The sequence below is a fragment of the Cajanus cajan genome, chromosome 4, assembly GCF_000230855.2.
Source record: "Cajanus cajan strain Asha chromosome 4, NIPB_CcT2T_4, whole genome shotgun sequence".
NCBI lineage: Eukaryota > Viridiplantae > Streptophyta > Magnoliopsida > Fabales > Fabaceae > Cajanus > Cajanus cajan.
The window spans coordinates 16,136,423-16,159,998 of NC_138520.1; the positions used below are offsets into that span (position 1 = coordinate 16,136,423).

Consider the following 23,576-nt stretch of genomic DNA (forward strand, 5'->3'; position numbering starts at 1 on the left):
ATTTTGTAACATTTTAATTATCAAAGATAGGTAAGTAACCATCTTGCTTTAGTCAACACTAATTATTAAATTGACTTGAACCTAATACACTTCCATCTGCTCAAATTCAATAAGTTGATATAAATACGAAAGATTCAATCACAACAATAACAGTCAAGCCTTGTCTTATTAGGTGGGCATTTATTATTTTCATCTATAACCAAAATCTCAACAAGCCTAAAAACTTTCATTAAAGAAAATAACGTAATGAACTGTTCAAACTGATCACATGACAAAAGAAAGAACATAGTTGATGGCATACAATCCATTAAATTCTCCGCAGCAAAATCAATTGTGCGACCACAATTTGAATTGACAGCAACAAAGGATCCTAATTGAAAGCTTCAACAAGTTTAAGCTTCAATTATTGGAGTACAGACACATAAAGTTTTGAATTCATAAATTTCCCAACAAAGACATAATCATTCAGCTACTTACTCCCACAAGAAGGGAAGTGTTAGTGAGTCCTCATTTTCAACCAATCCATCGAGCCCCATTTGCAGCATTCCATTGTAATGAAGGTTGGTTGTGTTTGCATCAAGAACCAATACTTGACCACTGTTCTTATCTTTTGATGTTTCTTGGCATGCATACTCATTCACAGCATCAAAATGCACAGTTCTTGTTGGAGACTGCATAGGACAGGTGATGCCAGATTGCACCATACTTAACTCTGGACTTTGTGACTGAAGTGTTGACAGAAGATAGAGAGCACAACCTGAGTCAAAGGATCCAGGTTTTGCATCTGAAGAGAGCTTCCGGCCGCTCTTTCCGCCCATTGATGGGGCAATGGTTCCATGAACAGGCTGAGAAATGGGAGTTCCAGGCATTGCTTCGTAGCCAATGCCTACTTTAGGGTCATTTTCTTGCCAAAGAGGATGTCCCTTATCTTGCTTATGCTTGTCAATTCTGTATAAAAGCCTTGGAGGATCATAACCAGATTCTGCTCCAGTTTTGGCAGTAGCAGGCCACATATTTCTCATAAGAGGGTTGGCATATGTCTCAGGGCTACCAAAGTGTAGGATTCTAGGTCCTAAGTGGTAGAAAAGTCCATATTAATTACACTTGTGGAAGACAAGAAAAAAAATAAATTTTACCAGTAACCATTGACAAAGATTGTGTTAGAATAATTTAACAGTTTTGTTAATATCAGCAGCACACATCTGCCCATAGGTTGATGCTAAAGATACAAAAATAGGCAGTTTTTATAGGGAAAGCAAGGAAATAAATGATTTCTGTATTTCTGATGAAATAAATGTATATTCCCCTCCTTTTTTGTCACTTTTGTATCTTTACATCATTCTAAAACCAATCATTTAAGGGTCCCTTTAACAAGTACTCGTAGGACACTGGTTACGGAATCAATGAATAATTCTAAATTCTCCTACAACATTTTCCAACTAATCCTCCTATTTGCTTTGTATGGTAAGTATGGAATATTAATATGTTTCCAATACATTAAATGCATTTAATTTTTTATTTAATACTTTCTTTATGAAGTATTAGAAGGATTTGTAGGAGGATATAACATTATTCATCAATAAGTTAAAGATTATTATGAACCACTACGGACTACAATCAACCTAGTGGTGGGAGATGAGGTAGTATGCACAAGGTCCAAGGTTCAAACATTGTTGTCGTCATCATAATCTTTCCTACTGATAAAAAAAGAGTAAAAGATGTTTATCAGAAATCACAATTGGGTACATTGTAACATTATATATTACACTTTCTCATTATAACTTCCACCTTTTATTCCTTAACTAATGCCTTGAGGAACTAGTTAGCATTTTCCTTCAATTAGATGCAGTTCTTTTTTAACTTTGTTTTTCGATCCAAAATTAGTTTTTTTATCTCACTAAGCAGCATAGTAAAGATTTGCATTAAAGATCAACATACGTTCTCAAGGTAAAACTCTAATTCTAATTGGAAAACAACATCAAAAGCACTTACAGAATTGTATTTAAGTTTTTTCATTCAAAATAGATCAGAAATAATAGAATATTGCAATGGAAGAATTCATTTCATAGCCTAAGAGTCACTCTAACTATAGTATAAATAAAGTACTCTAGTGTTATATCAAAAGTGTCAAGAAATAGAAATCCTCTCCTACATTTATTTTTCCTCTAACCAACTGTTCATACAATTGAACTCCATGGGAAATGTCTAACCTAAATGTCATATTCCAAACTAAGTTTCATGCAAAAGTCAAGATAGACAATCACTTAGCTTTATCATGACATTTAACCAAATAGTTATGGCTAATTCTGATCTTAGCAAAGAATTCAACTTATTATAAAAATTTGAAATAATCTTGAGCAAAGTTCTAATCCTAACTTCAGAGAGCTTCATATCACTAACCAAGGGGGTGTTGTTTGGTGGCAGGGTTTTCTTGTTTCTTTCTAATTGAGGGGGGTTATCCTTTCATACCAATTCAACCATACAATTGAGATCCCGTTTAACAATAATAGACAAAAAGCCATCTTGACACAAACCTTTGTAATTATACATGAATTTCTCAGCAGACATGAAAAGAGAGGGTGGCTGAGGCTTCCTCCTGCGCCTGTTATGCCCATCAAGCCTCTTCCTACAACTCCTCTTAACCTCATCAAACTCCCCAAGTGAATGAAACCTACACACACACAGCGATTGGCACCACCTCATGTTACAAAACACATCTAAGTCTAAGAACTTGTATGGATAAATTTTTCTAGAAGCACTTCTAAATTAAAAAATTAGGAAGAAAAAATGAAATAAGTTTATCCATAAACTAAAAGTAGTTTATTCATAAGCTAAGTTGTCAAAATTTTTTCTATTAGTTTCTCTAAAAATCTTATTTTTAACTCATGCATAAGCTAGTTGAAGTCTATTTTGATTTTCTTTCTCTCTTAGAAATGATTCCGGAGAAAAGCTTATTTTGATTTTCTTTCTCTCTTGAAAGTGATTATGAAGAAGCTTATCCGTACATACCCAGCCAAACATGAGAATGGAACAAATTCCCACCCCCAAATCTCCAACACTCACACAACAACCAAACTCCAACCCATACCTGCTGCATTGCTGGCAGAACCGCTGCTGTTTCCCCCCCACCAGCACCACAGGGGTTTTGGAGTGCTTCTCACAGACCCTGTGGCGCCTGTGATACTCTCTGCAGTCACTGAGGTCAGAACTGCACCCATCAACAGAACAACACATGTTCTGTGATCCATTCTGAAGGCGTGCCCTTTTTGATGACCCAGATGGAGATGACACAGTTTTTGAGTCTTTTGCGTCCTTAGCACCATCTGGGAGCGGTTTTTCCTCACCAAGCCTCAAATCCACTGAGGCTGCTTCATTCTTCTGCCCTTCACCATTAGCCAACTCCAACCCACGTGGATCCCAAGCAAACTCTTTCCCGTCCCAATCCATGACCAATAATAGTGTTGCTCCCACAAAACTATGTTGCTTTATGATGTCCCTTTTAAGATGCCAGAGCCAAACCTGTAAGGCACTCACACAGGAATCAGAACTTGAATCCCCTTGTGTTATCACCACAAGCTGAGCAAGACTTTGACTTGGGAACAAAAACAGGATAAAGGGGTCAATCAACACAAGAGGGAAATCAGAATTGGGTTCTCAGAGGAAGCCAAAAGAATAAACGCATAAATTTAAAGATTGCAAAAAAATAAATAAATAAATTACAAGAGTTAAAAAAAAAAAAAAAAAAAAAGAGATGGATATTGAAAGATATTCTGAAAGACTATAGACATGAACGTCACCTCAACCTCAAAGCAACTTGGCCCTCAAAGGGGTTGAAAAGAAATTAATGTCAATTCAAGGACTTTGTTGTTTTCTGTAAGAGAAAAATATATATATAAAACATGACTTCACATTTAAAAAAAAAAAAAAAAAAAAAAAACAAAAACAAAAAGAGAGAGAGAAACTTCACTAACATACATGGTTAAGTAAATCTTAAAATCTCTAAATTCTCACAGCTGCCGATAAGCCTCCAAGAACATGGGCAGAGAAAGTGCAAGACCCATGTTTGATGTTTCTCTCTAAGGAGAAGTAACTTGTTGGAATGAAGAAAAAGTAATTTAATAACTCTTACTTCAATCTAGATGTGGTGTGAGAGAGGCAGAAGCTAAATCAACAGGAGACAATTACCTTTACTCAACAAAAAATTATGCAAAACACTCTTTTTCTTTTTCTTTTTTCTCTTGTTGCTTTCTCACGGGTAAGTTTCTCTCACCAGTGATTTTGACTATCTGTTTTTTATTTTGTCATTCTTGGTTAAATCAAGGGGAAATATTATTACCTCCACCCCTGTTTGGGGTGAATTTCAGCAGTAAAAATTGGCATTGAGAAAAAAATTGACAAAATATAATAAGTAAAACTTAAATATGTTTTTTTAAGTCTCTTAAATGAGAGTTAAATTTATTTTTATCTCTTCAAGTTAAATTTGATTTTTTTATCCATATAATTTTAAAAATATATATTTTTTCAAATGTTATTAATAAATTTGACGAATAAAACGTATTTATTATTTAATCTATTATACAAAATTTTCTATTACTATCTTTGTTCATAAAAAATACTATATCAAACTTAAATAATATTATATAATTCACTCAATATTTTATTGTCAAATATGATACTAATTTATTTTTATATCTTAAATTAGAGTTAAATTTACTTTTATCCTTTTAAATTTAAATTTGATCTTTTCGATCAGTATAATTTGAAAAGGAAAAGATTTTAGTTTTTTCTTTTAATTATTGTTAGTAAATGTGTCAAATAAAATTTATATATTATTTAATTTGTTATACAAAATCACCTATTAATATCTTTATTCATAAAAATATTACATTAAATTTTTTTATATTGTATAATTGTTTCAATATTTTATTGTCGGCTATGATACTAATTTATTTCAATCTCTTAAATTTAAATTTGATTTTTTCGATTTGTTTAATTTGAAAAATGAGAATATTTTAGTTTTTCTTTTAAATTGTTGTTAGTAAATATGTCAAATAAAACTTACTTATTAATTAATTTGTTATACAAAATCATCTATTAGTATTTTTTTTATAAAAATATTATATTAAACTTATTTGATAATAAATAATTGTTTCAATATTTCATTGTTAATTATGTTCCTAGTTTTTCTCGACATTAAAACAAGATTTCTTAAATTATAATGATTTAAAATATCAATGTTAAATTCAAAGAATTAAAAGTAATTTTATGTTAAATTTAAGAAATTAAAGTATATTCAAGCATAAAAGAATATTAAAATAAGATGAAAATAAATATATAAATATAATTGCAATAATAACACAAAGGATGCCTCTAGAAAAAATAGTGGTGGTGGCCAAATGGAAAAATGGTAGAGTGGAGAAAGTGACTGGAACTTTGGACTGTGCATTCAACTTTTCAGACAATTAACAATAGTAACAAATGAAAAAGTGTGAACGACAAAAGGAGCGATAGACAAGGAGAGTGACTGTGTGGCAGATGAGAGATTTGTGACTTGTGACTATGCCTTTGAGTTGTGAACTCAACAAAAAAAACAAAACAAAATTTGCTTTGAGTTGTGTAAGGTAGAATTGGACTCAAACATCATGTGTGGAACGTTAGATATGGTCCAAGTGAAGAAGCTTAATTGTACAACAATGTTTCAGTTCATAAGCAATGATTAGTGCATATTCTCCACACTTTAGGGATTGGTTAATTGATATGCCTTTTGGTTTTGGTGCTGGTTTAAGATGACGAATTAATGTTGATTCCCCACTTTCTTCTTTAAAAGTTTCTTTACCTAAAGAAAATATTGCAAGTAAAATTGACAAAACAATGTTTTTTTATTTTTTATTTTTGAAAAAAAAAAGTATTTGGGACCGTAGGATTCGTTGGTTGCAGTTTTGGAATCGTTGGGATTATGAGATGATAAACTAATCCTAGTTATTTTTTACTTTCCAAATAGACAAGTGGTATATTCTCTTCTTAAAATAGAGAAATAAACAAGTGATGGTTGGAAGGGAATAGACAAATGCTGGAGTGGGTTGTACATTAAATAAATTTAATTTACTGAATGTGGAATGTGTTGTGTCCTAGTTGACTTCACCAATTCTTTTTTTATTTATTTTAAAAATTATCTTGACTTCTCCAGTAAAATGCATTCACCATTTAAATCACATATTATATATGTTCTTAAGCTCTTGATTTATTTTAAGTCACTGAATAATGCTTGCTGTTTGTTAGTTTATACAATATTCTTAATATTGGTCTTTATGGATCTTTAGCTTACATTGAAACTGCTTATATTGTAATGAAGTTTTATGACTTAAAATCTTAGGTAACACGAATTTCATTGTTACAATTGTATCCATTTTCGTGATGACCACCATATATGCCACCATCATCACCATGGTTGTTTCCACTGCTATTGCTTTCATAATTGTCATTGCATCCAACATAGTTGTTGTAGAACTGAACTTCATTAATAGTCGTGTTATGGTCATCAATGTTATCACATTCATCCTTTCAATGCATTTTTCATGCACTTCTCGAATGCGAAGGTCACAAGTTCAAGCCCTTTTGATCTTCTGGTATCACGATCGTTAATAATCTGCACATAAAAACACGAAAAGAAAATGAGTGTGGTTTTGTAGTGGAGGTGGCAAAGTAAGCAAAGTTGGAAGACTAATAAGACTTGATAGAAAAAATCTTTGACAAGGTGCGGAGAGGTGACAATTGAAGGGAAAAGGTGAAGAAGTTGGTTGTAATCCAAAAGTCACTATATTTGGTATGACACAACATAAACTATGCAATGAAAAACACAGATTTTCTAACCTAAGATTCTCATACAAATAAACTATGCAATGAAAAACACAGATTTTCTAACCTAAGATTCTCATACAAATAGTATCTAGATATATATTCATACAACAAAAATATGTATAAGGTGTAAAAAACATAAAATAATTATTGTTAATTTCAACAAAAAGCACAAAATCTCTTATGTGATCGATTAAATCCATCATTATACATATATACATATACATTTACAAAATATTTGTACTTAAAACATAAAATCCTAGGTGTTGGTTAAACAGGTCTATACATTATTTTATTAAAACAATTCCACTAAACTTCATCTCCAGCATAACCACCCAATTATACTTTTCCTCCAACTTACTACTGACCTGTTCACACACCAAGTATGATTAGCACATTCTAACACATGAAAAAATAAGGATAGACTTGTGAAAGAAAACAACATAGCATGCTAAGATCAAACATCATCATCAACTAAAAATCAATATGAAACACCTTAAATCAATATGAAACGCCTTAAAATCATCTGAGCACGCCACAACTCATGTAGTCAACATTCACAACTTCAACAACTTAATAATTATATCATCCGAAATAATTAAACAACTAACAACTTAATGACCGAGCAACTAGAAAACTTAAATAATTAAAAATTAATGCAACTAAACAACTTGTGCATCATCACACATATCAACTTTGAAAATCTCCTACAACTTAGTTAACGGAATCGAACATACAATGGTTGACGTGGTAACCAGAATACAACGATTGTCATGGTTACTAGAAAACAACTTAATTGGTTTTTCAAATTTCACCATTTAAATTAGGAAGGTCTAGTACAACTATCAAGCATATATGGTACAAATTAGGTGTAGGTCTATCACAACATTGATATGCATTAATCAAGTCTCAATGTGGAATTATCTAGTTATTTATCCTTTTAGTACTATGCACCCTTCCAACATTCAGATAGGGATTGTGACCCCTAACTTTGTGTATTACTCAATGGTCACTTTAGACAAGTATGGTTTGGCTTTTCCACCATATTGTTTTAATTGAAAAATTTAGAGGAGACAACTTTGAAAACAACTTCCTAATCGGAGTGCAACTTTAACATTAGGCTCGTATAGTATCACAACTTATATCCACATAGTGAGATATTTTAATATTTGAAACAATTCTCTCCTTTATTTTTTATTAAACTTTCAACTTAAAAACATTCAATACGTGCACACCACAACTTAAACAACATTCAACATATACCTTTCAACTTAAGCAACATACATCTCAATTCTTTTATATCATCATGTTTCATCATTATACAACATATATCATTATCATTACAATCAACAACTTTATAATTATACACCATGCATCACATGCAATCTTAAATCATCATTATCACCATTCCTTGGCCCACCTAAGTCATAGGGGTTCATCTCATAACACCAAGAACAAGTTATTAAGAAACAAGATTAGCGACTAAAGCCCTTTGTAGCTCCTTTCTAAGTGTGCTCAAGCTCATTGAGTGAGCTAAACCTTTTGGAAATCTTCTTGTTGAGCATGTATCTCTCACTTAATGGTCGCAACTTTCTATGGCTCCATCCACTAAGCAAGCCTATCTCGGTCAGTGTCCCCATTTTTTTGTGGGTCACTTCCGTTTAGTGACTAAGTGTCGTTCAATGAGTCTTCATTGTGTTTATCACTTGCATGCATTCTCACTGAGTGACCTATGCATCATCTAGTGAGAACACAATACTTGGATTTTTCACCTTCATACTTTCAAGGCTCCTCAACGAGACTCATCTCACTAAGCTAGAATGCTTTGCACCACCATGGTGCATGGACTCTTCTAGGGATGGCAACGGGGCGGTTTGGGTATGAGTTTTATGATACTCGTCCCTGTCCCCGCGACACAAACCCATCCTCGTACCCGTACCCGTACCCGTTGGGTATGTGATTTTCATCCCCATCCCCGTCCCCGCCGGGTATCGGGTATACCCGTACCCGTAAAAAATTAATTTTTTTTTTTTGCAAAAAAATACATAATATTTTAAAATTATTTTTCTATTATAATTATAATTAGATTATTTCTTTATCTCATATTTTAATCAAGAGATTTCTTAATAATTACACAATTATAAATGTTTCACATTATAATAAATAATTACACATAATAAAATATTAATTTTTTTTAATATAACTAAATCGGGTACGGGTACGGGTACGAGGCGGGTATGTATATACCCGTACCCGTACCCGGTCAAACCGGGTATTTTTCGTCAAAGTCAGGACGGGTTCGAGTATTACTCCATGGATCCGGGTTTATTTGTCATCCCTAGACTCTTCCAACATCATCCAAGTCTCTTCTAACACATGCTAACCATCAAAAAAATTCTAAACAACTCATAACTCAAATCCATCTTTAAATTCAACATGCATCCATAAATCAATAGTAATTTAACACTTTTGGGTCTTGGGTTCAACTCCTCCAAAATCCCAACTTATCAACATGAACAACAATCATTATATTTCAACATTTAAGCCACCATTGGGCTAAATAACAAAAGATAACAACATAAAACAACTTAAGAAAATAATCAACAAATTTTGCTTACCTTAATTTACTTCTAAGAAGTAAGAAAAAGAAGGAGAAAAGAAGAGCTTCAAAACCCTCAAGGGTCAATTTCTCTTTAATGATTCAAGCTCTCCTACAGACAAAATCTCCACTTCTACAACCTTAACTCAACCTCAAGGGAAGACAAGGAAACTCCAAGTGAAATTAGAAGAAGAATTGAACCTTGCCAAATCTAGAGCCCATAACTCAAAATGAATTGAACCCATGAAGTTCATATTTTCTGAAAACCTTTTATATTTTTTCCTTTTCTTAGTTAACTTTGATCTCAACTCAAACAATTCTATACAACTTAACTCTTAAGAATTTCTTAATTTTTTAGATCATTTATAAAACAACACAAAACACAACATGTCAAGATAAAACATCATAAACCATAAAAAAAAAACATATAATATGAATAAAAACATAGAACACAGTTACATTGGTGGTTGGTGAAGGGAGAATAACGGTCGCAAGATGATGAGGAAGAGAGAGGAAAGGTAAAAAAAAAAACAATACAAATGATACACGTTGCATCTTATAGAGTAAGAAGATTTAACGATTCATATTAAAAATAATGATACAATATGAACCTCTTATCACAACGCACTACTAGAAAAGTGTCATTTTCTTACAAATTTTCCTCCAAAAAAATATTCGTAGAAATTTTTTGTGAATTTTCTTGCAAAAAAATATTCGCAGAAATTTTTTGCAAATTTTCCTGCAAAAAAATATTCTAGAATTTTTTTGCGAATTTTTTTGCGAAAAATAATTTACATATATTTCTTACAAATTTTGCTACAATTTTAATAATCATATAAATTTTTTTTCATAGTAAAAATTTGCAGAAAATATTGTAAGAATTTTTTGTTTCTTGCAGATTTTCTTGCAAAAATAAATTCGCAAGTAATGTTTACTAAATAGTAGAAAAAATTTGCACTTCTCTTGCAAATTTTCCTGCAAATTTTAATCCGCACAAAAAATAAAAAAATAAAAATTTAAATTTATAAGTTTAATATTTTAAAAAAACTTCAAGTCCCACATCGATTGAAAATAAAGCAATTAAAGAGTATATAAGTTGGGGCAACACTTACCTTACAAGTTGATTTATATGGTTGAATGTTAGGCTTATAATCTACAATCTTAGAATTTAAAAGATTATGTATCATATGTTGGAGGCATGAAAACAAATGCTTCGGATGAATTCATTTTGAGCATTTGAAAGTTAAAAAATTATTGATAGAATTTATAGTAATTTATTTAATTTTTTCGTAAAAATATTCCTGCAAAATTTCTTGCGAAAAAATTCGCAGGAAACTTTCTTGCGAATTTTCCTGCGAATTATAAAATTCGCAAAAAAATATTATCCACGAAAGTATTACCTGCAGATAAAATTTCGCAGGAAAATTTGCAGGAACAACGTTTCCTGCGAATTTTTATGAAAAATTCGCAGAAAAAGTCGCATGTAATAAGAGAAATTTTAGTAGTGACGGTTTGCACTAGAATTAATTCATTTTTAAGTAATTTAAAATATTTTTTTGGTAAATATTTAAAATAAAAAATTTATTTACTTTACTTTTATTCAAATTTGTTTCTAGGTCACAAATTATAATCCCTTCATTTCGATGTATGATGCTTTTTTTTTTTTTTTTTTTTTTTTTGTTTTTTTGAAGCAGCAAAAGATATTTTATTTATTTAATGGTACCAGAAGTGCAATTCATATTACAAAAAATCTGACTTGGTTAACCGTAATATAGAAATATCATATTCCAGATTACTAGACAACCAAGATTTGTGTTGTACCCCTCAAGTCTAATAGAGACCACCAGTACATGTACATATTTCAAATCCTCTTTTAGCCCCTTCATGTTTTCCGTAACTCTCAATCTCACGCATAGGCCGTTGGATTTCCTCCCTTTTATCCATGACTTCCCCCATCCATTATACAATCACCTGGGTCTGCTTGCCATTGTGTATAGCTGTATGTGAATTGTTTGTTCAATGATAGCCACCTCCAAGTATCATTTTTTATATCCTGTATACATTTTTGGATTTGTAGTCTTCGGCCGTTAAATCTGATATTGTTCCGCATCATCCACACGTTGTAGACCACAGCACTCCACAACACTTTCCACCTATCTGAAATTTTTTTAGAAGATATTGAGATGGGCATTTGCTGAAAATGGTTTGAAGGATTTGCTGGTAGTACAGTTGCTAAATCTATCCAGTTGTAGCACGTTTTCCAGACACAGTCAGTAACTCCGCATTCAAAGAACATGTGAGAGGTAGATTCCTCTGCTCGTGAACATAGACTACATAGTCTCTCCGACTCTCCTAGTTCAATATTCCTGCTCTTAAGATTCATTGTTGTAGGCAATCCTTCCCTAAGTAGTCTCCAAATCATTATAGACACCCTTGGTGGTAGGTTTAGCGACCATAGTTCTTTATATACTCCACCTTCTTCTCCACCATTCTTCCATGAACTGAGTTGATCATAAGTAGCCTTAACAGTATATTCCATGTTATTTCCTACCATCCAGATCCAATGGTCTTCACTATTTTTGTCCAACACAACTTCTTGTAATCGGCCCATCATTTCTTCCCACTGAATTTCGTCCCTTCCCAACCATCTTCTTCTCCACCTAAAGCTCCACTCCCAACCTCCCTCTAGCCAGTGTCCCATATTGTGGATAGTTGTTTGTTGTTGTCCTGAATTGATATATAATCTAGGATAGTCTTCAGCCAATGTTTGTTGACCTATCCACTTGTCTTCCCAAAATCTTGTCCTTTTCCCATTTTTCACTTTCCAATTCATACATTTATCAAACCATTGTTCACTACAATCTCCACCACACACTCTCCTCAAGTCTCTCCACCACATTGAATAATCTTTTTTGTTATCCCCTTCTATCAATTTTACCCATCCTCCATATTTAGATTCTAAGACCCTCACCCACAGATTGCTCGTATCATGATACATGTTCCACCTCCATTTTGCTAACAACGAATCATTGAACAAGGATAAATCTTTTATTCCCAACCCACCCTGACTCTTTTTGCGGCAAATTTTATCCCAACTCACCCATGCAACTTTCCTTTGATCTTGCTCCTCCCCCCACAAGAATTTACGCTGAATACTTTCCACTTCTTTTTGTACTTTTCTTGGCATCTTGTAGAAGGAAAAGTAGAATAGAGGCAGTGAGGATAAGACTGAGTTAATGAGACAGACCCTACCAGCCATAGATAACAGTTTATTTTTCCACCTAGCCAGTCTTTTCTGCAATTTGTGTATTACATGCTTCCACATAACCTTCCTCCTAGGATTATCCCCAATAGGAAGTCCTAGATACGTAAATGGGATATCCAAAATCTTGCAATTGAGGATAGTAGCGAATCTGACCATGTTTGTGGATGAAGTTTCAATCGCTCCACATCTACTTTTAAAAAAATTTACCTTGAGTCCTGATACAAGTTCATAGCATCTAAGAATGCTTTTCACAGTAATCACATTATTAAGTGTAGCTTCCCCAAAAAAGATTGTGTCGTCTGCAAATTGTAGGAGGCTAACATCCACCCTTTCTTTACCTACTTTGTAACCTTTGAACATTCCTTTTTGAGTTGCTTCTCTCATTAAACCAGCCAACCCCTCCGCTACAATTACAAACAGAAATGGAGCAAGTGGGTCTCCTTGTCGGAGACCTCTTTGTGGTTGGAACTCCGAGGTTGGGCTGCCATTTACCAAAGCTGATATGTTCCCCGATTTTAGACACTCTAGTATCCAACCCTTCCACTTATCACCAAATCCCATTCTATCCATCATATACATTAGGAATTCCCAACTAACAGAGTCATAAGCTTTCTCATAGTCCACTTTGAACACGAGACAATTATTTTTCCTTCTGCGTGCCTCATCGATTACCTCATTAGCAACCACGATGCTTTGTAGCATATTTCTTCCTGACATGAAAGCACTTTGAGCTTGATCTATCACCTCTGGTAGGACAACTTTGAGCCTTTTAGACAACACCTTAGCCAATATTTTATACATAGAACCAACAAGCGATATCGGCCTATAGTCACCAAGACTAGCTGGGTGGTCCACCTTTGGTACCAGAGTGATGAAGGAAGAATTGCACCCTTTTGGTATTCTACCATTAGCATGGAATTCTTCTAACATCTGACAGATGTCTCCTTTCAGCAATGGCCAAAATGACTTTATAAAATTAAAATTAAAGCCATCTGGACCTGGGCTTTTGGTTCCTTCACAGTCCCATACAGCTGCTCTAATTTCCTCCTCTTGAAACTTAGCTATCAAGAAGTCAATGTGCAATGTTGAGATCTTGTTGAAACTAACCCCATCCAATTTTGGTCTTGTCCAAGTCTCCTCAGCAAACCTATTGCTAAAATAGTTTCTCACGTCCTCCTTTATTTGTCCTGGGTCCTCCACCCATCTGTTACCAATCTGCAATCCCACTAGTCCGTTCTTTCTCCTTCTCCAGTTGACCATCATATGGTAGTATCTAGTGTTTTGGTCCCCATCAATAAGCCATTTTGACCTTGCATTTTGCTTTAGCAATGATTCATTCATATTAGCCAATTGCCAGAATCTTTGTTGTAGTTCCTGCTTCTCATTAACATCTGTTTCCTGCAATGGTCCTGCCTCTTCTTTCTTGTCCAAACTATTTATCCTTTCCTCCACCTGTTGTATTCTTAGTTGTAGGTTGCCAAGATTTGTCTCCTTCCAGCTCTTAATCTCCCTTTTCAAGAATTTCAATTTTTCTTTTAGTCTGAAAGCAGCCCAACCTCCCACCATATTTGTTTCCCATACTTTTTGAACCAACTCTTGGAAGCCTTCATCTTGAAGCCAACAATCAACTGTGCGAAAAGGTCTAGGTCCCCAATCTTGAGCTACATCTTTAAGAATAATAGGGCAGTGGTCCGACACATTCCTTCCTAGGATGTATTGTGTAGACCCCGGCCATTGTGTCACCCATTCCGGTGAAACTAAGAACCGATCAAGCTTACTTCTCGCTGTGCCGTTTGACTTGTACCAGGTAAAGGACCGTCCTACTGTCCTGACTTCTTCCAGATCCATATCTGCTATAAACTCATTGAACTCAATACTTTGACTCCTTCTGCTTACACCCCTTATTCCTTGCCTCTCTATATCTCTTCTTACTTCATTAAAGTCCCCAGCCACGAGCCACCTGCTAATATTGCTCACTGATCTGATTCCCTTGATTTCATTCCACATATTTCTTTTCTCTGTTAAGTCACAGGGTGAGTATACATTAACAATCACAATGCTTATATCCCCCTCCTTCCATACACCCTGTACCCCAAGATATCGCACCCCTCTAAACACTCTTTCTAATATGAAGCATTCCTTACTCCATGCACACACCATACCACCCGCAGCTTGCACTGCTGGAACTTCGACATACTCAACCTCCGAGTCGCCCCATATAGTTTGTATCATTAATTTGCTTATTATCTCCATTTTTGTCTCTTGTAGACAAATAAATTGTGCCTGCTCATCAGTGATCACCTTCCTTATGTACCTCCACTTTACTCGCCTCCCTAGGCCCCTAACGTTGTATGAGATGACTTTCATTGATACTTCGTATGAGCCCCTTCGCTTGTCTGTTGTCGCAGATTACCCTGTTGATCCCTCTCTTCCATGTTCTTCATCCTCTGCAAGATTTCTTCCTCATTTCCCTTGTGGGTCACACCTAATTTCACCCCAATGTCCCACAAAGTTTGTGTCTCCAAATCAACTCTCCTTAGCCAGTTCGTATCACTGTAGTTCTGTACATTAACGTCTACTAGAGAATATGTACTTGTACTCCCTTCCCCCACCACTTTGTTGATTTTGTTTTGCCTCTTGCAGTATGTGGCCTTAGGTAGTTGGTGGGTTTTTGCAGCTTGTTTGTTTACACCTGTGTAATCGACTTCGTTGCTTGGTTGTTGGGTTACTCCACATCCTTTGATGCTCCCCTCCTGGACGGCCTTCGGGAAATTTCCAGGCATTGTGTACGTAATTACTGGCACCTCGTACAGTGTATCTACGTTTATCTCCTTCGCAGCCTTTTGCTCTAACCTCCCCCTCTTCCCCTCGTACAGTGTATGATGCTTATTTACCGACATGGGTCTTAATCTTCCTTTTACAAATCTTGAGCAATTTATCTTAGATAAAACATTCTCAACTGCACCTAAATGCTTAGGATTTTATTCATACCCTTGAACTTTTTTTGACCAACGAAAGCTAATTTGTTCATCCTTTGTTAGACATGTATATAGCCAACAAAACTTGTAATGTTTGAAGGACTAATTAAGAGTTAAACAACTTTTTAGTCCTTACAATAGAGAATTTTTATTTTTCACTTATAAAATTTGTCTTCTTATTTTATTCCCATAATTTTTTTTTATTTCATTTTAGTCCGTACCCTTATTTGTTTACATGAAAAAAAATATATATTATACTCGTCCTCAAACAATGGAAGTTAGTTACGTCAACATTTAACGCTTACAATCTCAAGGCAATGACCAAATGCAAAGAAAATTATTATAAGGAGGAGAATCAGTAGAAAATCTTAAAGAAACAAAAAACAATATTCATTTTAACTTTTACTTCTTTAATTTTATGCTTAATTATGGATAATATTAACATTGTTATATTATAATGTAATAAATTGACTCAAATTAATCTTATTCGAGTCCAATTAAATAACATTATCAAAGTTTTGAGTCAAATAGAAAGTAAATTTTAAAATTATATATGTCAATTCCTTCTATAAATACCGCTACTAAGAATCCAACAATTCGTTCATTTTAATTTACTAATAAAATAAACATGTAAGCATATGCTCCAAATCTACCCCAATATATTGCCTTTAAATATACCCACATAAGCTATGTGAAATATAAAAATACAATATGATCAATCATTGAGGAAAAAAAATTTGGTTAAAATAACATGCAGAGGATTGTGTAAGTACAAATTTATCCAAGTATATATAATATAGTTTTTCACTTACCGAACTCTCTCTAACTATTTTTTTTATCCACGTACTTTGGTCCTTTTCTAATTGTTTTTATTTCATTGGAGGCTGAACACTAAATTGAGTTGTTTTTCTAATTTATTTTACATTCTCACTCTTAAATGATTATGAATAAACTTTAAACAATGTGTAAACAATGTGTAAACATGCATTATGTTCGTGGATTTTAACTCGGGTAGGTTGGGAAATACTTCATTGGGGACCATTCCCTAAAATACTGAATATAGAAGCTAGTGACATTTTAAAATTATTTAATGTTTGATACTTTGAACAATGGAATTGTTATTGAGGAGGACGTTTCTTACCCTGAGTAGTCACTTTATATGGTCCAATTCAATTAATGTATTTAGTTTCTCATTAAAGATAAATAATTAATTGTTGTTGTTGATAATAATAAAGTTATTAATTATTATTTTAATATTTTTTAATTATGTACGTACATGCTATTTGAGTCTTTATGTTCCGAGGCATATATAGTTTTTCTGAGTATGGTTTAGATAGTAACCTCTTAGGACACATTTTTAGAAGAATACAAAAAAACTTTAGTTTGTACAAATATCAAAAAAAAAAATTTATATAATTTAAGTATATAAAAATCTGTAGTTAGTCAATTAATAAGTGATGCTTTCACTTTTCAACAAAAATTTATGTTCGTAATTTAAAAAAAAATAAATGTACTGCAATATGTAATTTTGACATAATGCTAAACGTAATTAGAGGAGAGTGTGGTAAACTATTTTCATTTATTTTTCTCAAAGAAAATTCAAAAATTTCTTTCTTTCTTTCTTTCTAATCTCATTGTTATCCCACGTGTCAAATTCTTAAAAGAAAAACTTAATGCACAATTACACAAAACAGTCACGTCAATCTATTGAGTACCAAATACATATAAGAATTGAGTTTTAATTTTTAATTATGTCTCACTCTCTCTATAATCTCTACGCCTATGAAAATTAGGACTTCAGGTACAATATAATAATGTCAATGTGAGTCTAAGTTGTCAATTGGGTTGAAAAATTTAAAAAGGTATTAATTATGATATTAGTGACCAATAAATAAGAAATTGAAGAAACTCTCGCGCAAAACAAATATATTGATTTTGATATTATTTATTAATTTTGACTTTGTGTAAAGTAAAAAAAATAAAGATTGGTTAATTTGACTTTCTGATTGTTAATATTATTATTAACATTATATATAGTTAAATCATAAAATAAAATAAATATAAAATTAAAATTAAAATTTATAATATAATATATTTTAAACTAACAATATATGCATGAATATAATATAATGTTAATACAAAATATTATTAAAACATAATTATTAAAAAAATAGTACTTTTTAAGAAAATTCAAGACATCAAATGAAGTTGGGATAACATGAGACATAATTCGAATCTATTTTCAAATTTTATTAAGTCTAAATTTAAAATTCAAAATTTTCAAAATCAACCTTGAGTCGAATTAAATTAGGTTGAGTCATGTTGCACCCCTACTTAAAGCAATAATTCATGTTTTAAAAGGGTCGAGAAGCCAAAATGGGCATTGCTAGTTTGTTTAGAATCAAGTAAGAAAGCCTTTTTTTTCCCCCCTCTTTTCTAGTGGTTTTAGTACTTGTTTGGGCTTTTGCACATCACAAAAATGTAGTTGTAGTTAAATTTAATAGAATGAATGCACTATACAAAATATCTACTCATGTGTTGTCCTTAAAGACCTAGCTGTTAAGAATAATTAGTTTTTTTTTAATATCATCAATTTGTTAATAGTTTGTTAGTTATTACATATAATAAGATCAATAAATAGAATAGTTACACACACTTCTATTGTATCCTTTATCAATCAATTATAAAATGATTTTTTTATGACACTCCACTACCCTATTTTGAGCTTTATGATGTATGTTTACAATATGTTGGTGTTACTTGTACTTTTTCTTAAACCACCTCATCTCATTTATGATAGTATCAAAGTGCTCTCATGGAGAGAACAATGGTCCTTATGTGGAAGAAGATTAGAAAGAAATGGAAGACAAAGTTGTGATCATTGAAGATCTACTCAAGCAAAAAATTAAACAACAATGGAGGAATCAGTTTGTGACATTTGTATAACAAATGTGTTTGCAGTAATAGAATCGACAATAACGAAGGTTTGCATCCTTAAACAAATCAGTTTCTCTACCATAATTGATCTCATATTTCATGCATAAGATTCAACCACTAGTGCAAAAAGACGCTTTTACGTCACCTAAATCACGTCGGAACAACGAACCACTGACGTTATAAAAACGCGGTGGCAGAATGGTAAATAACGGGAACTAATTTACGTCGGACAAAGGGGGGTCCGACGTAAATTAGCTCATTAACGTCGGATCTCTCACTATCCGACGTAAATTTACGTCGGACCCCCCTGGTCCGACGTAGATTTACGTCGCACCCAACATACCCAACGTGAATATGGCCCTATATTCATGCAAGTTTCATTTTTCATTCCCGCGCTCCCTGTTTACGGAAACTAATAATCCCTTTTCTCTCATTCTCTAAGTCTCCCAGTGAGTTTGTGTGTACATTGGACGTTTATAACTCTCTAAGTGTCTACACATTACACGTTTGAGGTTAGTTTCTTGTCTACGCAAATTTTTGGTTTACTTTCTTCTGTTTGTTCATCTGGAACGGGTACAGAACGGGCCGTTCTGCAAGCAGTACAGGCCGTTCTGGTTGCAGAATGGCCCGTTCTGCTAAAATCTTTTGTGTTGTAAATTGTTGATCTGGAACGGGCCGTTCTGGTTTCAGTACGGGTCATTCCAGATGCATTATTTGTCTATTCAATTAATTCATTGTTTTAGTAATGAGACTTTAATTTTTTCAGGATTATGGAGGATTCTGGGTCTGGCAGTGGAATGAGGGAAGGTAGATCTGTCACCCGATTGTCTGGGTTGACAGCTGGGCGCATTGCCAAGGAGAGGACACCGGTTGAGGTGGATCCTCGTTCTGGCAAGGCATCAGGCCCAAATGCTGCCAAGTTTAAGAGCTATTTGGGAGTCCTAGCTCGACGACATGTTTCTATTATCATTCCATCATGGGATGACGTTCAGGAGGTTGACAAGAACCTCATGTGGCAGGATATTCAGGTATATACTTTCACATCTCTTGAATATTATATAATTTAAATACATTATTTATTAATTGTTGTTATTTTCATAGCAAAATTTTGACATTCCCAACACTGAGATCATGAGGAGGAAGATGTTATCTGCCCTGGCCACCAGGTGGAGAGACTTCAAGACTTTCTTGACACGGGAGTATGTATTTGGAGAGCGACAAAATAAGACTCCCTGTCTAAAGTACCAGATCACTGATGAGGAGTGGATGCAATTTCGTGCCACTCGATTGGACCCTTCGTGGTAGGTTAGTTATTGATAACTCTTACATTGACACAAATACTTAAGGTATATTTTAATTAATCTCATTTTCTTTTTTGTATTATTGCAGGCTAAAAGAATAGCTGCCCAAGAACGACAAACCAAGAATGATGCACCCCATCTATTGTCAAGAGGGGGATATGAAAGAAAAAAAAAGGAAATGAAGAAGGCTAGGGCAGAGGCAGCAAGGGTTGAGTCTGCTGACCGTGTGGAGTCACCTCCCCGCCATGAGATGTGGATAGCAGCCCGGACAAAATCAGATGGGCAAATGACTTCTGAGTCTGCAAGGGTCGTTGCGGATAAAATAGTAAGTAAAAATATACAAACTAAGACTCTTCATTTCAACTCATTTAATTCATAAGTGTAGTTTAGGGTATACTTATTGTTAATATGTTGTAGGAGGGTTTAGTTGAGCAGAGCACCCAGGGCTCATTTGTTTCCGATGGTCGGAATGATATCCTCACAACGGCCATAGGAAGGCCATAGCACGGAGGCCGTGTGCGTGGTGTTGGTGGTTCTTGGAGCCACCGAGATTTCTTTGGTGCCCGATCATCGAGGAGCACTGTTGACTCTTGCAGTCAAGAGGTTATGCAGAGATTGGAGAGTCAGTTTGAAGAGAGATTGAAGAATATTCAAAAAGAGTTTGAACAGAAGTTTGAACTTTTGACTCGTTCTCAGCAACAGACTGCAGTTGCTCATGATGGTGTTCGAGTCAGCACTAAAGGGAGTTGTGCTGCTCCAAATCCCTCACCGGATCAGACTCACACTGATGTACCAAACCAGTGTGAGTTATATGTTGAGGATGACCCCCCACGATTAGTGGCTATTGGCCGAGTATTTGAGGGTGGCTCAACCATCCATGGTGTCCCTCTACAGCCAGACTGGACACGGGTTGTGGTTGACCAAGTTCAAGATGCTGCTGCTCTAGTGCCTTTGCCCAATACAGAGGTTCAACTAGTGGGGCAGGCAACCGACACATTCTTAGCTTGGCCAAAACGTTTGGTCATGCCGCTTTCAGCACGGGCAAAGGTAATTATATTATTGCTCTTTTATATTCTTATAATTCTATTATTGTTTAACTAATTTTGATTATTTCTTTAGGATTTTATCAATCGTGGTAAGGAGGTCATGAGAGAACCTCATGTTGATGATGCTAATATCGCAGAAGCTGAGGGTGATCCCATATCTAAGCTTCTAATCATATTACCACGATTAAAGAAGAAGCCAATTCAATTGCAGTGGGACATTAGAGTTTTTGGAGTTGATAGCTCTGATGTTCCACTATACATATCTCTGCCTGATGCATTAGAGATTGTTGGGGGAAACTCCATGTTAAATATATCTATCATACAGCTGTGGGCCATGTAAGTCATATTTTCTTTTATGAGTCTAAATTTACAATAATTACATTTAACTTATAATAATTATTTGTGTTAGGTACATGGACAAATTGAGTGTGGAGCAAGCACAAGCAGAAGTATATGGATTTATTGAGCCTCAATCAATCCAAAAATCAGGAAACACTCAGGTACAGATCCAGCAATATATGCAAACATGGATGAGTGACTCAAGAAGAGATATATACATGGCTCCATACATTGACGGGTTAGTTTTTTAATTGGTTTTTTAATCATGGTAATTTTATAACTAATTTGTTTGTCATACAATGTAGGTCCCATTGGAAGTTAATGGTAATCATTCCTAAGGAATACACCGTGGTGTAGTTTTGTTCACTACATCGAAAACCAAGCCACGAAATTAAATGCCAATTACAAGGGTAACTAAATTTTTTCATTATGTTTTAAAACTGTAATTATATATATTGGCTAACATTTGTTTTTATTTCAATTAATTAGAATCGTGTCTGGAGTTAATATTTTAAGTGGAAGAGCCAGATCATCAAAGTCATTGCATTTCATATACCCTAAGGTTAGCAAATTAATTCATACAGTCAATAATATTTAAATTTATTGACTTTGGAAATAATAGTTATTTGTTTCTCATTTTAGTGTAATAAGCAACAAGACTCGTTTGAATGTGGCTATTACATCATGTATTGGATGAGAGCCATAGTTTCTGCGGGTATTATTGATTCTTGGGCGCAGGTAATTCATATCAAAATTTATTTAACTATATTTACCTTTAGGATAATTAACATTGCATATTAATGACACTTAAATTAATGTTTCAGGTCTTTCAAGATCCATCACCATTGCCCGAAGATGAGTTGCTCAAGATAAGAGAACAATGGGCAACTTTTTTTCTAAGTTTAGTTAGTTAGATATTATGTTTATAGTTTGATAGTTAGTTAGTTTAGTTAGTTAGATAGCATTGACAAACATATGTTTTATAGCTTTTTTAGGATAATAGGATTTACATTGTCATAATTTATGTTTTTTAAGATTTATATATTATTTTCTTTTTGTCATTCAATTTTAAATTTCTATTCTGGACTGCCTGGTTTAGATTTGATATTCTGTACTATATTTATATGCAGGTGTTGGGTATATCAAAAATTTATAAATGTTTAAAAAAAAAACTCCCACAATTTACGTCGGACAACGCCATGTCCGACGTAAAATTGTGGCATGTTTTTTGCCCCTTTTTACGTCGGTCTGAGAGAATCCCCGACGTAAATTTACTTCGTCTTTCAGAGGCGACGTAAATTTACGTCTCCCGTATTAACGTCAGAACCTTTTCCGACGTAAAAGGCTCGAAATACCCGACGTAAAAGACCTTTTGTGTACTAGTGAACCATTATTTTATGCTTTGCTTTTGAGAAACTTGACTCATCAACTTTTTCCTTTCAACGTCTCTATCACAATTTTCAGAACATCGACAAAAATAGTTACTTCAACTTCGACCTCGATCGTGAACATCACCATCTTCAATCCAAGTGGTGATGGACTATAACAAGATATTTTAGTGACTTGAGGCTTTTACTAACTCCACCTTCAAGTTCAACAAAAACTCGTACAAGCCATAATCGTCACTGATTTCAATCCTCATTTGCAAAGTCATATTCTCCTTTTGTTTATTCATTTCCTTGCTTTCCGGTTCCAAGTATAAATACTTTCAATCTATACTGGACTATTTTGATTTAATTTGTCCTCCTCTAAATTTGAAATGGAATTCAAATCATTGCACTTCACTATCACCACAATTTCCTCTTTCACTTGTGCAACGTGTAGCCACTACATCGTGTGACTCTTGGTCATGCTTCACCATCATCCTTCAATGAAACTTGTTTTATGAGGAATCTCATTGATAGGGAATTGATATAATATGTATAGAACATTCTTCCTCATCTTTAAACTTATAATTTCTGATTTTTCGACATTAACTTGAGCTTCTTAATGTGTGATTTCAAGGATGCTAATTGTAGTGCTACACTTCCTTGTGCTAGGCTTTTTAAGTGGTGTAGGCTTCATTCATTTCGAGCCATTTTTATTTTTTTTCTTTATCAACGTAATGTTTTAATAGACCATTTTCAGTCCATCTTTGTTATTTGTAATTCAAGGTGATTGTGGTGATACCACTTATCACCTTGCATAGGGTGTTACGAATAATTAGTTAGTTAGAAATATCATTTAGTTTGTTAGAAGATTGTTACATACAATAAG

General features: G+C 33.8%; 2 protein-coding genes across 5 annotated transcripts; one reads left to right on the forward strand and one right to left on the reverse strand.

Annotated features, from left to right (window-relative positions):
- Positions 1-274: 274 nt before the first annotated feature.
- On the reverse strand, positions 275-4,124 carry LOC109809196 (teosinte glume architecture 1). Of its 4 annotated transcripts, none has more exons than XM_020372437.3 (5): positions 3,976-4,124; positions 3,804-3,871; positions 3,089-3,519; positions 2,535-2,671; positions 275-1,072 (listed from the first exon to the last, which is right to left on the reverse strand). In XM_020372437.3, the coding sequence occupies exons 3-5, from the start codon at positions 3,445-3,447 to the stop codon at positions 474-476; spliced, it is 1,095 nt and encodes a 364-aa protein (XP_020228026.2). In that variant the 5' UTR covers positions 3,448-3,519; positions 3,804-3,871; positions 3,976-4,124; the 3' UTR covers positions 275-473. The 4 variants fall into 4 exon arrangements, with proteins under 4 accessions (XP_020228026.2, XP_020228025.2, XP_020228027.2 ...); XM_020372436.3 differs by having other exon boundaries at positions 3,798-3,871; XM_020372438.3 differs by lacking the exon at positions 3,804-3,871 and having other exon boundaries at positions 3,976-4,116.
- A 13,937-nt stretch (positions 4,125-18,061) lies between these two features.
- Positions 18,062-23,003, forward strand: LOC145957031 (uncharacterized). Its single transcript, XM_083073264.1, has 2 exons — positions 18,062-20,982; positions 21,055-23,003. The coding sequence occupies exons 1-2, from the start codon at positions 20,542-20,544 to the stop codon at positions 21,319-21,321; spliced, it is 708 nt and encodes a 235-aa protein (XP_082929390.1). The 5' UTR covers positions 18,062-20,541; the 3' UTR covers positions 21,322-23,003.
- The last annotated feature ends 573 nt before the right edge of the window (positions 23,004-23,576 follow it).